At 39.7% G+C, this 17,564-nt stretch overlaps 1 protein-coding gene across 1 annotated transcript in view; it reads right to left on the bottom strand.

Annotated features, from left to right (window-relative positions):
• The window catches only part of ARHGEF38 (Rho guanine nucleotide exchange factor 38), a 156,625-nt gene that overhangs the window by 65,843 nt on the left and 73,218 nt on the right, over positions 1–17,564 (bottom strand). The window contains exon 3 of the mRNA XM_027103425.1: positions 11,272–11,395. Coding sequence (XP_026959226.1) covers positions 11,272–11,395 — 124 coding nt within the window. The remainder of the gene's footprint in view (positions 1–11,271; positions 11,396–17,564) is intronic.

The raw sequence follows: 17,564 nt of genomic DNA, 5'->3' as shown, positions 1-17,564 counted from the left end.
GAACTGTGGGGTCCTGTCCCACGACCACTGCTGTGTCTAGTGCCAGGGAGGAAAACGTCATAATTGTGGTGGGGTCTCTCAAAGGAGAGGCCATTCCATCACTGAGGCACTACCCACCCAGCACATTGGGAGTAGCAGGTGGCCTGGCAGCTGGGCAGGACAAACTGGGGAGCATTAGTGAGTGGTAGAGATGGACAGTGTATAATACGTAATAAGACCTGTATTAGGAAGAGCTGGGGTCCCCTTCTGTGTCCAGAATTAGTGATGCTATTTGGAGAAAATCAGGCTCTTACCTTTTTCATCTGAACAATGAGGTGGTTGGATTGGTTGCTCTTTAAACACTAGGCCGGTGCTAACATTCAAGAGTAAAGCTGTTTATCTTGATGGTAACTCGTGGTCTCTTCAGGAACGTTTTTGAGTTCCTGGATACTTTAACTTCAGGTGGGAATCTTTATAACAACCAGCACATTAAGAAAGCATTCGGGGCTTCCCTGGTGGCGCAGTGGCTGGGAACCCGCCTGCCAATGCAGGAGACACGGGTTCGAGCCCTGGTCCGGGAAGATCCCACATGCCGTGGAGCGGCTAGGTCCGTGTGCCACAACTACTGAGCCTGCGCTCTGGAGCCCGCGAGCCGCAACTACTGAAGCCCACGCTCCGTAACAAGAGAAGCCACCACAATGAGAAGCCCGCTCACCACAAAGAAGAGTGGCCCCTGCTCGCCGCAACTAGAGAAAGCCCGCGCACAGCAACCGACCCAATGCAACCAAAAATAAATAATAAATTAATAATTAAAAAAAGAGAAAGCATTGGTTCTCTGAGAGTTGAAAGTTAAAAGGTTTCCGCTGGCTAGATTGGAAAAAGGTACAATAACTTTTCACTTCCCAAGATTTACAATGCCGAGGACCCCGTTCTTAGACCAACTCATGACACCCCATTTATCCACCTTAGTAAGAACGTCTCTTAAGAATGCTTGCCTCTACCAGTTGCTCTACACTACCTACCAGCCTCTGGAAATGGCACGGGAAAAACCACAGGCAGACCCGGTAACAACAAGAACAACGACAATTTCTGCGATCCCTCGGCATGCCAGCCAGTGTCCTGGATACATATCACTGTCTCTGTCATTCATTTCATTCATGCAGGAAGTAATTATTGAGGACACTATTCTAGATGCTGGTGATACAACAGTAACAAAACAGACAAGAATACCTCCCTGCCATTGGAGCTTGTGTCTTAGAGGTGTACACCCTCTGTCTCACCCTTCTGTCATGGAGGGCTGACCATCCCCACTGGAAAAATGAACAAATGAATCTGCCTTCTGTTGCCAGTTGCTTATCCATTCTTCCATCTTCCAAACTAATACAATTTGGACCAGCAATGCACCCAGTTAAAACTACTGACCTTTCCCCCAGTCTCTAGCGGTTAGAGGTGGTCGAATGTGTGTGTGTGTGTGTGTGTGTGTGTGTGTGTGTGTGAGAGAGAGAGAGAGAGAGAGAGAGCGAGAGCGAGAAATGGAATAATGTGTGTGTAAAATGAAATCATGAGATATAGGTAGAAGTCACTGGGAAAGATTTCTATTCCCCCCAAATGAAAAAAGCCTCAGGAGGAGGTGGTTTTGCTCTCACTACCAGCAGGAAGCACGCTTGGCAGTGGGCTAACCGTCTTGAGGCCATGAAGCCAAACACCACAAGTGAAGTACTAGGAAGGAAGAAGCTGGAAGAAACCAGTAAGCAGCTGTCTCAGTCCTGGACTATTGAGTGATGGATTTCTTGTTATGTGAGAGAAAAAGTCCTCTTTTGGTTAAGTCCTTTTGGTGAAGTTCCTATTCCAGGCAGGCAAGGGCAATCCTCACGGATCCAAGTGACCTGCCCCAGCCACGGAGGTAGCGGTGGCAGAGCCAGCGTTAGGGCGCAGATCGGTCTCCCTCCAAAGGCCAAGCTCTTGCTGGGCTCTTGTGCACCCTGAAGTTCTGCATTCCTGCTAACGACTTCTCCTTCTGGCTTCCTAGCAATTGGGAAAAATGTTCAGGGAGTCGCAGGACTCTTACACTCACAAGGTTTCTTTCTTTCTTTTTATTTCTGGTCTTTACGTGTATTCTGGGCAGTGTCTGACTTTTCCCAGCTCCATTCAAATCTGACTGCACAGCTCAGCCACTGACCCCGAGGAGCCAGCTCCCATCCTAGAACTTCACTTCCTCCTCAGAGAACAGCACTATAGAACTTGTTACTAAGCCGCCCTGGTTTTCTTTTTATCACAAGAAATCAGTCCTAGGAGTGCTGGGACCCAGCTTGACCTCTCTCAGGAGACTGGAGGTCCAACCTTCAAATTGTATCCTGGTGACTTCCTTCTGCTGAATTTTCCTTTCCTGTGTGGATTTGTGTATACTTGACCTTGAACCCCTCACCTTTCTTTCTATCATGTTTTCTAAAGCTGACAGCTTTCCTGTTACTGCCAATATTTGGAATAAAATGCCCTGACCTTTCACTGCTGTGTCTGAGTCTCCCCGCTGCTGGCCTCATCCATTCCAGCGAGCAGGTGTGAAGCTTCCACCCTGCCCTCGCTGGTCAGGATGAAGGAGGCCAAGCCAATCGGTGTCCTGTGTAAAACACACACGCGCACACACACACACACACACACACACACACGTGTACAATATAACAATACTAGAACAGTGATTCAGGTGAACTACTTTGTGGCATCTCCCACATGGCATAGTTGTCAGTGACTAATCTCTTTTCACAAAATCACCACTAAAGGCACAGATTCCTGCTTCAGGGACATACAAGAGACACTGCTTTAGGAGAACAAAGGACTGCCACAGAACAACAGTGCATCACCCACTCCACCTTCAAGGAACAGAAAGCTCTAAATTGTCTTTGTCTCCAAGGATAAACTCACCCTGAGGAAAAAGCATGTGAGAAACTAATTTCTGTACCTTAAGCTTCTTCCTGTTCTGGTTCTCTTCACGGTGTGTGTGAGGTAAGCAGGTAAAGTAGACTTAAACATATTCATAGCTCAGTCTCTTTAAAATACTTTGAAACATTGTAACATTGTTGCAAATGCCTAGAGGAGGACACAAGCCCCATTTTAGTTCTCTATCACTATGTAACAAACCACCCTAAAATTTAGTGCGTTATAACAACAACCATTTTGATTTTCTCTCATGATTCGGTGGGTTGGCTGGTATCACCTCAGTGGTTCTTCTGTGCTTGATGTTTGCTGGGGCTGCAGTCATTCAGGGCTTAACTGGCTGAACGGTCTGAGATGGCTCATTCCCTAGTCTGGTGCCTTGGAAGGGACAGCTAGAAGGCTGGCTCAGCTCGTAGGCTGGGACAGAGGGACCACTTTCTCACTAGGTGGTCTCAGGTCTAATCTCTTTCCATGTGATATTCCAGCAGAGTAGCTGGATTTCTTAAATGGCAGCCTCCCCAGATCAAAAAAAGTAAAAATGTCTGGCTTTCTTAAGGCTTAGGCCCAGTCACTGGCACAGTGTTTCTTCCACTACGTTGTATTATTTGATGAGTGTCAGGGCCAGTCCAGAGTCATTATGGGACTAGACTACGTGGCAGCATGAATGCCAGGAGGCAGGGTTCATTGAGGGCCGTCTACTGCAATTGCTGTTCACTTTGTCAAATGTGGAGATGATACTTGATATCTCAAATCACCCTCCATAAGAGAAAACATGTCACCATATTAGATAGATGAACCATCAAGATGCACACACATCGGGAACACCTAGAAACCACACACGTCCGTGAACCTGATTTGTTTGAAAAACATGATCAGGACCTCTAAAAAAATTCACATGTTATTCAATTATTACATACATAAGAAATCCAAGTTTGATAATGGATGGGTACATTTAATATTATCAGGATAATAAGTTAGTAATACCATGTGTTGGATACTAGGGATGGGCACTGGCTATCATCATTTATACATGATTTTATTTAATCTTCATAAATGCTCTGTGGGGTACGTATTATTGCCTCAGATTTCAAGATGAGGAACTGAAGTTCAGTGAGGCTTTGTAACTTGCCTAAGATCACACGTTTAACAACCGATGAGCCAGGATGTACCCTAAATCAACCTGAGACTGAAGCCTGTGTGCTCTTAAACTCTACAGTGTCATCTTACTTGTTTTGTTCTTTCTCACTATTCTATTGTTACAAAATGATCTTCAGTTTAAGTGGAAACAAGAGCCACTTCTCACACTCCCATCTCTGAAGACTTAAAACCCATTTCCTATCTAGGCAGCCTGCCTAAATCAAGATTTTAAAATCCAGTTTCTATCTTGGCATGATAGTCTAGACAATTCCCCAGAGCTCTCAGACATATGCCTCTGTGCTTAAACTTGAGCCTCGACCAAACCCCAAGGTTTTTATTGAGTAAAATTCTCCTCCTGGCTGATCTAGGTATCAGGAAAGTTTCCCCATTGGCACTAGAACTGTGGATCACAAACTCATTCGTGCCATCTAAGGACGAAAAAATGGAACACCTGTGCTTTTCATTTTGTGGCAACATGATTTTGGCAATCTTACCCCAAATCAGTTTACCTTATGAAATGTAAGATGAACGACTTAGTGATGGAAAATTGCCAGTGAACTCCATTGATACGGCTACCCTGTATGGGTCATGGATATACCTCCTTGTCACTATGCTCCAGCCACATTGAATTGCTTTCCTTTATAAGAGCTTCCCACACTCTCCTGTCTTGAGGCCTCTGTGCCATTTGTCATTTGGGAAGTCTTTTGCTCAAATCTCCACCTTTTAAAATCTTTCAAGTCCAAGTTCAAAAGTCACCTTCCAAGTCAAGTTTTTCTTCATCATCTGTGTTGAAGAAATTAATCTCTTCTCTGTGAATCGTATTAGTTAGCTATTGCTACAGAAAAAAAAAAAAAAAATCCCCGCTCCAAAAAAACCTTAAAGGCTTAAAACAACACTGTTTATTTGCTCATGATTCTCCAGGTTGATAATTTGAGTAGAGCACAGCTGGGATGCCTTGTCTCCATGTGGTGTTAAAGGGGTTTTATTGATACGTTTGTAGTCTGTAGCATGAGGCCAGCTGGCTGAGGAGGGCCTTACTCGCGTGTCCAAGGCCTTGACTGTGTTGTTTGGGATGACTGGGTAGTTTGAGCTTTCTCTCTCCCTGAGCAGAGAGTGTCTGTCACAAGGCTGTTGTAGAACAACATTTTGCCACATTTTATTGGTCAAAGCAAGTCATGAGGCTAGGCCAGATATAAAAGGTAGGGAAATTAAAATATGCCTCCAACTTCTTCAAATATGGCCTTACCGGCTTAATTTTTTCCATAAATTTTCTACAGTCTTCCTCAATGTTGCAATTTATAATTAGAAACTTGCGTAAACACACTTATAATTAGAAACTTGCGTAAACGCACCTTCAATTGCGTTTTCTCTGCAAGCCGTAATAATTTAAATGTTTTAGATTAATTTTTGCTTATAAGAAAGTTGCAAAAATAGCACCAATAGTTTCCAAATATCCTTCACTCGTCTTCCCCAGTGTTAACATCTTACATCACCATAGGACAATTGTCAGCAAAAGGAAATGAACTTGCTGTAATACTACTAACTAAACTGAACACCTTGCTTGCATTTTGACACTAGTGTTCTTTTACTGTTCTAGAATCTACTCAGGCTCCCACTTGCATTTATTTGTTACTCCTCCTTAGTCTTCTGCAGTCGTTAAGAGTTCCTCAGTCTTGCCTTGTCTTTAATGACCTTGGCATTTTACAACAGTGTTGGTCAGTTATTTTGTTGAGTGTCCCTCACTTGAGTTTGCTGCTGTCTAAGGTTTTCTCATGACTGGACACAAGAGCACATATTTTGGGCAAAAGTACCACAGGTATGATGTGTCCCCCTCAGTGCATTGTATCACAAGGTTCATGATGTTAATGTGTGTTATTTCCTGATACTACTGATCTTCATCACTCACTTGGTTAAGGTAGTCTTTGCCTGGTTTCTCACTGAAAAGTTACCATCTTTCCCTTTGAGGTTAAAACTTACTTAGGAGACACTTTGAAACTATGAAAATAAATTTCTCATCAAACTTTCATCCACTAAATCTAGCAACGATCAGTGGATTCTTCTGTAACAATTATGAATATATTGTTTACCTAATGGTAATTTTCTATTTTCTTCTATATTCATTGAAATTTACTGTAAGGAAGAGCTTTCCTTTCTCCTCATTTATTTATATCTGTATGGATTCTATCTTATTCTATGGGCTAAAATCCAATACTAGCATTATATATTTGGCTGCTCAAATATATAAACCATAATACTTTTAATTGTGAAAATACTCTCCTCCTAGGACAGAGACACCTAATAAGCTCAGAGAAAATTCTACCAAATGGAAGATATTAAAATTCTGATTATATATCTCTCTATATTAAAATGTATAAATATTTGAGCTTAAATATTTTCAAAGCTATTGTCTTCTTGCCTCCATTTTGATTTTCCCTTTCTTTCTTTTTACAAAATAAAGCTCATCAAATAAGTTGTTTCTATTTATGATTTTTGAATATTTTTCCAAATATTGTAAAATCTGGTACAGGATATAACTTTATCCTATTAAATAGGAGCTCTGTCTAAAGCGTCCTTACATAAGTCAAGTCTTCCAAAATACAATTTAAAAATTTCAAAATTAAATCTTTTACACAATATGAACTCTCATTGTTTAATTATTTTTTAGCAAATTCCTTGTTTTCATAGGGATAAATTTCAGTGTCTTCCCATCTGCAGTTTTGTTTTCAATAATTGCAATTATAAAGACTAAAAAGCTGAAGTTACTTTTCTGTCTGTTTGTTGAATATCTTAACTAAAGACTTCTAGCTGATTTTGAGCAAAATGCAATTTCTAAAAGCTGATTAGTGACCAACACCAAAAAAAGTGTGCATATCCTCTAAATATGATATACAGTTCACTCTAAGTTTTGTATATGTAAAACTATGTGTGGATTTTGACTACATTTGAATTAATAGAATATCACGGTGTTATTACATATGTACCACAGTCAATCCCAAGCACATTTCTGCTCCATAGATTTATCACTTTAGTAAAAGCATTCTTTTACTGTGATGCTCCATGAAAATATGTATTCATATTATAATTTGCATTCATAAATTTAATTTTTAAAGTTATAGTAGCATTTACAATACAGTCAGAAAATTCACCTTTGACACAATAAACTTCCAAAGATTTTCTTTGATTCTGTGAATTGGATTAAACATTTTGACTCAGAATTGGAATTAATTGATTTTCTGTTTAATTCATCTGCTCACACTATTATAAAACTGTCATAATTTAACTGTTTGCAAACTCTTCTGCTAATGGTGTCAACTCATTAATAGCCATTGCTCACAGGCCCAAGGAAACTTGGAATTAAAAATGAGAGAAATTAACTTAGGTTAACTGTCATTTGACACAAGTGAAGCCATGCTGCATGGAATGATATGTACTTGGGCTTAAAGATATAGGTCAGATTTCAACAAGTAGGTTCATGTCGGGAAGAAGGTTCCAAGTGGAAGTAGCAGCATGAACAAAAGCATGGACAGCAAATGCCAAATGCCAAATACAATCGGTCCTCCATATCCACAGGTTTCCAATCCATGGATTCAACCAACCTCAGATAGAAAATATTCAGAAAAAAAAATCCAGAATGTTCCAAAAGGCAAAACTTGAATTTTTAGGCACCAGCAACTATTTGTATAGCGTTTACATTGTGTTAGGTATTATAAGTAATCTATAGATGATTTAAAGTATACGAGAGGTTTGCATAGATTATATGCAAATACCTCACCATTTTATATAAGGGACTTGAGTATCCGAGGATTTTGGTACCCAAGAAGGTCCTAGAACCGATCCCTGTGGATACAGAGGGACTACTGTATGTTTTAAAATAATGAGCATGGTTTTTTAAGAATAATGACTAACTTTTGATGTAGATGTTGCTACTTCTTCCGCAGATTTCTGTCTTCTGATTGTCTTATGGGTCAATGACAGCATTAATGACCCCCTTGTGAATGGTATTTTGTGTGTTATATGTTGACCAACTTTCTTGAGAAATAAAAAATCAATACTTAATTTTTATTAAATGTGCATACATTAAACCCTTACTTTTGTAAGGGTTTATTGCAAAATAAGATAAGCATAACCAGACAATAAAAAGGTGATAGAGTTATATCATACAATAAATAACCAAACTGCTGTAGCAACAGCATCCACATACTCTGTAGCAGGACAGTTCAGCCTCCACTTCCCACACGTATTTCACTTGCACTTAATCTTTAATTCCCTACATGTCCCACTAAACCCATTGACTGTCACCCTTGTGGCTTCCTGCCTCCCACTGGTCATGGCATGGGCCACCCAGCATGGGTCATAACATAACTAGCTGCTGTACTGTGGACAGCAGGATTTGTAGCATCAAATACATCTCCCACCACCATCAAAACAGGAAGCAGCTAGCTGTTGCTAGCTGCTCAAGCCCAAAGTCATCATTTTATCAGCCAGTACCCTGTATGCCATACTTCTAAGGAAGATGTAAGTACTGTTGAGACTAGAAAGGTTGGGAAAGGAGAGATGGGCTCTCTTTCAGAGGTTACCATGTGAGAACTCTGGCAAATGAACCTGCCTCTTACTCTCTGCTAAGAGAGGCCATGTCAGAAATTGAAGTACGATATAGAGGTCTCACCAAATCTCTTGTGATGCAACTATTAATAATGATCCTCCTCTAAAAAGGAGAAAATCCAGGACAAATGCTAAACTGGACTGAATGCTTGAATAGGCTAAAACCAGAATGTTCTAGGCAAATCAGGATACGTGACTCCTTAAACCTGGAATTGCTTTTGACTCCAGCAAATACAACCAACCCCTACATTTTGTTTGTGCTTTTTTCCACGTTTCTCTTGAGTCTGACCCCATTTTCTATTCTCATTTTATCCACCTTAGCCTAGATACTTGTTACCACATGGCTAAATTATCTATAATAACATATTTACTCATTTTCTCCTTCCACCCTTTCTCTTCATACCTACCATAGTTTCCTTTCTCCAAAAACTTTTGTGTCTCATTACATCCTTGCTGAAAAATTTTTTAATGGCTTCTCATTACCTGCAGAGTAATTTCCAAACTTGGATTCCAGGTATGGTCTGTCCCTATTCTATACTTACAGATTCATTTCTCACTCCTCCCTTACATGAGTCCTTCACTCCAGCTTGACTTGGTCACTCACCATTTCCTAAACGCTTGGCACTTCCTGTCCATGGTTTTGTTCATGCTCTTACTTCTACTTAGTCTTCCCAATCTGGACCTCACTTGCTGAAATCTGACCTATACTTTAAGCCCAAGTAACATCTTTAAGAACTCTTCTCTGATTCCCCATCTAGAAGTAGTCTCTTTATCCCCTGAAGTTCTGCAGTAGTGTAGAAAATACTCTGATGATGTATTAAACAAGTGTCTTCAATTCAAGAGGCTATTTGCAAACTTTTGGAGGAAACGTGATCTCTTTCATCTTTTAATCCCTAGTAATGTCACACGACACCTTAATTATTGCACACGCTGCTGCTTGATAACTATTCACTGAGTGAATAAATAAATGAATGGCCAATGAATCCACACTAGAGTGATAATGAAGAGTCCTTCCTTTAGAAATTATTTTTGCAATTTTTTGGAAACTATATAAGTCAGCTTGGGTTATCATCACAAAATAACATAGATTGAGTGGCTTAAGCAACAGACATTTATTTATCACAGTTCTGGAGACTGGGAAATCCAAGATCAAGGTGCCAGCAGATTCAGTTCCTGGTGAGGACTTCCTTCCGGGCTTGCAGACAGCTGCCTTCCTGAATCCTTACATGGTGGAGAGGGAACTCTGGTATCTCTTTCTCTCTTTATAAGGACACTAATTCCATCATGTATCAACCCCCTCATGACTTCATCTAAATAAAAAGTACCTCCCTAAAGTCTCACCTCCTAATACCATCAAGTCAGGTGTTAGAGCTTTAACATATGAATTTGAGGGGAACACAAACATTTAGTACATAATCATAAGAAGTGACTGAACTTAAACCTGTCAGTGGGAGAATCTTTTTGAGTGGGCTGGCCTTTGGGCATGTAAAATACTACAAATAGCCAGGTTGTTTCACCTTTGTATAAGATCAGCTTTGCTTATTAAACTTTGGGTCTTCCTTAAATATGAAACAAAATCAATTTCATGCCATTTTTATACTCTGATTCCCATTAACAAACAAATACGTAATGAGGATGAATAAAGATATAAGGTGTAAATGTGTGTTTGTGTCTCTGTGCGTCTCAAAGAAAGGATCCACATCAAACCGATAACAGTGTTTACTTAAGGGGATGTTAGTCACATTGGAGGGGTGAATTAGATGCTGTGTACTCCAGAACTGTTTTAATACTTTGTAATGAGCATATATTGAGTATTATGTGTGAAATAGAAAAATGATGACAACACATTTTAAAGAATTCTTAGCCTCCATGGCACTGTGTCTGTGATATCTTAGTTGCGGCAGCTGCCTTCAAGTTCACAACACAGTATTCCTTTTGAAGCTCCCAAGAATCATCGCACATACCCAGCTATTCACTGGGTGAATAAATAAATAAATAGCCAATGAATGGAGAAAATGGAGAGAACAAAAGTTTGACCCAACACTTTTCCAGTAATTTCTTTGTATTTTTTTCAAAATCTTATCAGAGTGAGAAAATAATCTATGACTGTCTAGAAACATATTTGGAAAGCAAATAATACAGAGAAAAAAGGAAAAGCATGGAAAAAGTAGTTGTGAAGTGTTTGCACGATCGTATAAACTTTCCATGCAAAAAAAATTACAATCCAAAAATCAATGGATTCCTAATCATAAGATGAATAAGAGACATTGTGACTAAAATCAGTAAAGCTATTAAAGTATTTAAATGTTTAGTTCTTTAAGAATCAAGTGTTAGCCATAAAAGCAAATGAGAGAACATCTGGAAGGCCAAGAGCTTGAAAGATTGAAAATTAAAAAGCAAATGGTGTGCTTAGTGCTACTGAGGGACTTCAGCAAATGGATATAAACTCATCTGAAAATAAATACAGAGTTTGTATAATTACAATGAGCCTGAAGATGGGTTTAGCATTTATATATCTCCTGGGAAGCTTGGTGAGTCAGAAACATAAAACCAAAGCAACGGGAGGCCATTAAAATATTATTTCCTGTCGTATTGGAGAACTCAAGAAGAGAATAAACATACCGATTACTTGCATGGCCGGTTCCACGTCTGTCGTGGCCTCTTCCAACAATGACAGCAGCTTGGCTGATATCTGATGCACCGATTCAATGTTGCTAAACAAGCTATCCACGTCCAGCTGATCAATCTGAAGAAACACAAACACTGAGCACCAGCTGATGGAGAGAGATGCACAGTATTTAGGATGTTTTCTCCTGCTAAACCGTAAGCGTTTTATATGCCAGCCCATGCTGTTTCCATCAACCGTTTCTGTAAACATCCTTATTTGGGATTTCCAGAGGAAATGTGCAGTTTTTCATGCAAGAAGTTGGATGGTGCATCTGTTGTTACCTCCCTCTTTTTCTTTATTTTGACTAAGTTTTAATGAGTTGAGTGTACATCTACATATTCCTGTAAGAACCACAGTGTGAAGAAGATTTTGGCTCCCTAATCGGTATTTTATTAACTGCCCTCTATGAGGGTATGTACTAGTGCATATGCATTTAGAACGTCTTACTGCTTATACAGCAGAAGTCAGAACTTACTCTATGTAAGTGACTATTTTCAAAGCTGTTTTAAAACCACAGATGTTCTCAAAGTGATGACAAGTAGATTTGCTGAGTTGTTTCCTGCTTTGTTTTTTTCTGAAAGAAATGTGAATGGAAATCTTCACCAAACGTATTCTACTAATTAAAGATACATCATATTTGATAACTTGATGCATACCCTCAAAAACCAGTGTAATCATTCCTAGATCTTATAGCTGGTGTTTATAATAACTTATTCATTCACCCATCTTCACTAAATAATTCCTGAAGTCCTTCTAGGTACCAGGAATTGTAGTAGAGACCAAACCTGTCACAGGCATTGGATGATTTGTAGAGGGTTGGCCAATGATCCGAAGCCATCCAAGAAGAGTATGAGGAGCTATGTGCCCAGATTTTGCTGGATCTCACTCAAACTCTTTCTCCTGAGTATAAGTCAGATCTCCTTTCATAATCAAACAGTGTCTAGTGGGTCATGAACAGCTTGGTCCAGGCTCCACTGGGTTGCCACAGGGGATATGAGCAGGTGCCTTTTATTCATGACTTATTGTGCATGAGGTCGTAGGTGGGTAACCACGTCATCAATAATCGTCATGGAGAAGCTTCAGAGATGAAAAGCAGAGTTACTGGTCCAAAATGAGGTTGGCAAAATTAGGGGTGAGAGAGAGACAGGGAGTTCAGCTAAAGATCAGAAAAAAGGAGCCAAGAAATTAAGGGAAGTTGGGCACAAGGTATATAGGATAAGAGACAGACCTGGAAGAATTCTAGAGCTGAAGGCCAACAACTGCAGCTTCTTTTTTTTAGGCTCTCAGCTCGGTCTATTTAGGTAGGAGTGGGGGAGTGTTGTGGTCCGAATGCTTGGAAAAGAATTTCCACACATAAGGCAAAATGTAAAGAAGATAGAATTTATTAGAGGGAAGGATCGCTGCTGGAACAGCGGGCCGACTTCCTAGTAGTCTGGGAGAGTCCAGCCCGAACATGTGCTATTGATCACTTTCTATAGCCAGATAACAGAAGAATGGTCCGAGGTGAAAATTTCGACTGATTGGTCGAGGCACATATACCTTCCTTCTATAGAGTTGGAGTGGGACAGGACATATGCCTTTCCTTATTTGGGACAGGTCCCGTTGCCCAGGTGGGCGTCGCCCAGGCGGGCACAGGGATTTCGTAACCGTCGTCCTTTGTCCTTGAAGCACCATTGTCCTTGGAGCACCACAGGGCGGAGGCAGGCTGCTCGTTATTTTTTTATCCCGTCCTTTTTTGACATTGACCCCATTCTTGACGTCGTTCCCAATACTGGACATGGCTATCATTTTGATCGGGGTGTTTTGTTATTCAACATGGAAGCAATATGTCACATTGTACCTTGTTTAAAATTTTGTGACTGTGTCAGTTGTTTCCTATGCAATATAGCCTGGCTGGATATATGTCCTTCAACCATCTTGGGAAATTCCTCACCTTCCTGTCATCAGTCTGTTTCTCAAGAAAACTCCGAACTTTATTTGAAATCAAATTCTGTGTGATTGTATGTAGTGGGTTTATTTATAGGACTACACAACTTTTTTGTTCAGTTTTTTAAATGTATTCTGAAATTATCTATATATTCATACTTCATTAGTAATAATGAAATCATTATTAGCTTTTAGGGTCTTTAACCCAGTATCTCACAAAATGTTTCTTTGTTAAGCACTCATTCGAACAGGGTAGGGCACACATGGCTCTTCTGCCTAAAGTCTATGGATTTTCAAGACTTCTAATTTCTGTATTAGTAAGTATGTTTAGTATTATAGATACAAAATATCTAAAAGGCAGATAACAGTTATATGGCTCTTTTTGTTTATCATAATTTTAAATGGCTCAAATGCCACATATCTCTGAGCACCACTGATTTAACACATTATTTTCTTTATGTATTGGATATTAATTAAATCACAAAGGCATAACTTTGCATAGTGCAAAATATGTTTTACAAAAGTTTTGTATGAGTCAAATTTTTCTAGATTGATTTATTTTAGATGTGCTAGTTTACTATTTTTTTAAAATCATATTTTGAAATGAATCCTTCTAAAGTATAAAATTTCATCCCTAATTTACTGGCTTTGTAAGTGAGTAGTTCATATAGTATACCCTATTATTATTTCATTTTGTTGTGGAATCTTCATTCTGAGGAACTTACAGTGCTTCATATTTATTATATCATATACAATTCCATCTTCTCTGTAAAATATGAACCAGTTTGAAGATAGGGAAACTCATGCAGAGTGAAGAGACGTACCATGCCCCAAATTATGAAGGTCAAGACAGAGCTGGAGCTGGAAACTGACCGTTTAGTCCTGTGTCATAGTCCATTACCAGCAATAACTAATAATAGAATACTTTGCCATCTTTGTTTGGATTTTTTAGTGTGTTCCTGAGTTTTTCGCTAGGTTGTCAGTTCTACGATTTATTTCTCAAGTTTATTTCTCAACTGTATAGTTGTCTAATTTATATTTTAAATTCATTTAGCAAGGATCTAATTCTGTATTCTATCTATAATCTTAGCGCAATGCAACAAATACTAAATAACAAAAACATAGGTTTTGATTTCTTTTCTTTCTGAAGGACAGAAAGGATTAAAACATCAGTTGGCCTGGTTTCAATCACCCGTATCACCACAGGCCCATGGGGATTCTGTGAATCATGGACTGAATTCACATTTAGTCACTGATATGCCAAGGAAAAAATGTCTTATCCAAATAGGATTTTAAAACTGGTAGATGATTTTCTAACTATTGATGTAAATTCAAGGAAGCCTTTACATACATTTATTAATTATTTACTAGAAATGGGCAATACTCAGCTTAGGTTGAGTTATATTTTAAATGAAAATAAATTCATTTTTGTGTAAAAAGATTTCTTTTAAGTATACATTATTCTAAGCAAAGTCAATATATAATAATTTGAAAGTACAAAACAGAAAAATTAAAAGTCAGTATTTTGGGTGACAATTTAATGCTTTGCTTCACAAAAGTATTCACAGGATATACTTCAAATCGCAAGTTCCCATTGCATTTAAATAATTGCTGATCTTACAGTTGTATGTATACAAAACTCCCAAGGCACAAATGTCTAAGTAAAAGAAAACACACCTATAAAATTTTATCAATTCAGAGACTGTAATCATTGGTATCGAATTACTCTGTTACCACCAGCACCTTATACTCACTGTTTTCAAAAGCTTTTGTTGCATTTTCCTGCATTCACATCCCAGCCCAAGCTCTTCCCTTTGCTTACAAATGCTTTGCCCCCAAATAACTTAAAACATTCTACCTATCTGAAATGGGAAACGGTAATTGTAGTATCTGTCCAGTAGTTTTGCCCATCTTTCTGTCCTTTCTGTTGCTTTTTTGGGAGAAGCCACAGCTCCCCAGCTCCACCTGATCTGGTGGAATTGTCACTCATGGTGCCTGACCCCTCCCTACTCCCTCCAGTGGTGGGCATGTGACCTGCTGGCCACAGCAATTGGTCTAGGATGACAGGTGCCAAAGCATAGCAAATGAGAAGCTTCACTGATTTTTAAAAATGGTTGTTGGGAAACAAAAGGACCTGGATTGTCAGCCCTAAATATGTAAATTTCTGTCTTCAACAGTCATCTTTGTAGAGAGCTTGACTGTAGTAAGGTCAACACAGAGAGGAAAGCTAAGTCTGACATCATCATGTGAGCTCCTGGGTCTACCTTGCCTAAAGCAAGACATCCTTATTACAGAAGGTAATAAACGGCCTTTTCTTTTTCTTTTTTACCATAATGTATTTTATTTTATTTAATAGATCTTTATTGGAGTATAACTGCTTCACAATACTGTGCTAACCTCTGTCTCACAACAAAGGGAATCAGCCACATGCACGCATAAATCCCCATATCCCCTCCCCCTTGAGCCTCCCTCCCGCCCTCCCTAACCCACTCCTCTAGGTCCTCGCAAAGCACCGCTCTGATCTCCCTGTGATACGCAGCTGCTTACCACTAGCTATGTATTTTACATTTGGTGGTATATATATGTCAATGCTACTCTCACTTTGCCCCAGCTTCCCCCTCCCCTCCGTGTCATCAAGTTCATTCTCTATGTCTACGTCTTTATTCCTGCCCTGCCACTAGGTTCATCAGTACCTTTTTTTTTTTAGATTCCATATATATGTGTGAGCATACGGTATTCATTTTTCTCCTTCTGACTTACTTCACTCTGTATGACAGACTCTAGGTCCATCCACCTCACTACAAATAACTCAGTTTCATTTCTTTTTACGGCTGAGTAATATTCCATTGTATATATGTGCCACATCTTCTTTATCCATTCATCTGTTGATGGACATTTAGGTTGCTTCCATGACCTGGCTATTGTAAATAGTGCTGCAATGAATATTGTGGTACATGTCACTTTTTGAATTATGGTTTTCTCAGGGTATATGCCCAGTAGTGGGATTGCTGGGTCATATGCTAGTTCTATTTTTAGTTTCTTAAGGAACCTCCATACTGTTCTCCATAGTGGTTGTATCAATTTACATTCCCACCAACAGTGCAGGAGGGTTCCCTTTTCACCACACCCTTTCTAGCATTTATTGTTTCTAGATTTTTTGATAATGGCCATTCTGACCGGTGTGAGGTGATACCTCATTGTAGTTTTGATTTGCATTTTTCTAATAATTAGTGATGTTGAGCATCTCTTCATGTGCCTCTTGGCCCTCTGTATGTCTTCTTTTTTTTTTTTTTAACATCTTTATTGGAGTATAACTGTTTTACAATGCTGTGTTAGTTTCTGCTTCATAACAAAGTGAATCAGCTCTACATATACATATATCTCCATATCTCCTCCCTCTTGCATCTCCCTCCACCCTCCCTATCCCACGCCTCTAGGTGGACACAAAGCACTGAGCTGATCTCACTGTGTTGTGTGACTGCTTCCCACTACCTATCTATTTTACATTTGGTAGTGTATATATGTCCATGCTACTCTCTCACTTTGTCCCAGCTTAACCTTCCCCCTCCCTGTGTCCTCAAGTCCATTCTCTACGTCTGCATCTTTATTCCTGTCCTGCCCCTAGGTTCTACAGAACCATTTTTTTTTTTTTTTAGATTCCATATATATGTGTTAGCATATGGTATTTGTCTTTCTCTCTCTGACTTACTTCACTCTGTATGACTGTCTCTAGGTCCATCCACCTCACTACAAATAACTCAATTCCATTTATTTTTATGGCTGGGTAGTATTCTATTGTATATATGTGCCACATCTTCTTTATCCATTCATCTGTCAATGGACACTTAGGTTGCTTCCATGTCCTGGCTATTGTAAATAGAACTGCAATGAACATTGTGGTACATGACTCTTCTTGAATTATGGTTTTCTCAGGGTATATGCCCAGTAGTGGGATTGCTGGTTTGTATGGTAATTCTATTTGTAGATTTTTAAGGAACCTCCATACTGTTCTCCAGATCGACTGTATTAATTTACATTCCCACTAAAAGTGCAGGAGGGTTCCCTTTTCTCCACACCCTCTCCAGCATTTATTGTGTGTAGATTTTTTGATGATAGCCATTCTGGGGCTTCCCTGGTGGTGCAGTGGTTGAGAGTCCACCTGCCGACGCAGGGGACACGGGTTTGTGCCCCAGTCTGGGAAGATCCCACATGCCGCGGAGCGGCTGGGCCCGTGAGCCATGGCCGCTGAGCCTCCGCATCCAGAGCCTGTGCTGTGCAACGGGAGAGGCCACAACAGTGAGAGGCCCGCGTACCGCAAAAA

The sequence above is a fragment of the Aethalodelphis obliquidens genome, unplaced genomic scaffold (genome assembly GCF_003676395.1).
Source record: "Aethalodelphis obliquidens isolate GAN/ISIS:26980383/991018 unplaced genomic scaffold, ASM367639v1 scaffold6, whole genome shotgun sequence".
NCBI classification, from domain to species: Eukaryota; Metazoa; Chordata; class Mammalia; order Artiodactyla; family Delphinidae; genus Aethalodelphis; species Aethalodelphis obliquidens.
This window is presented reverse-complemented; position numbering and strand designations above follow the sequence as displayed.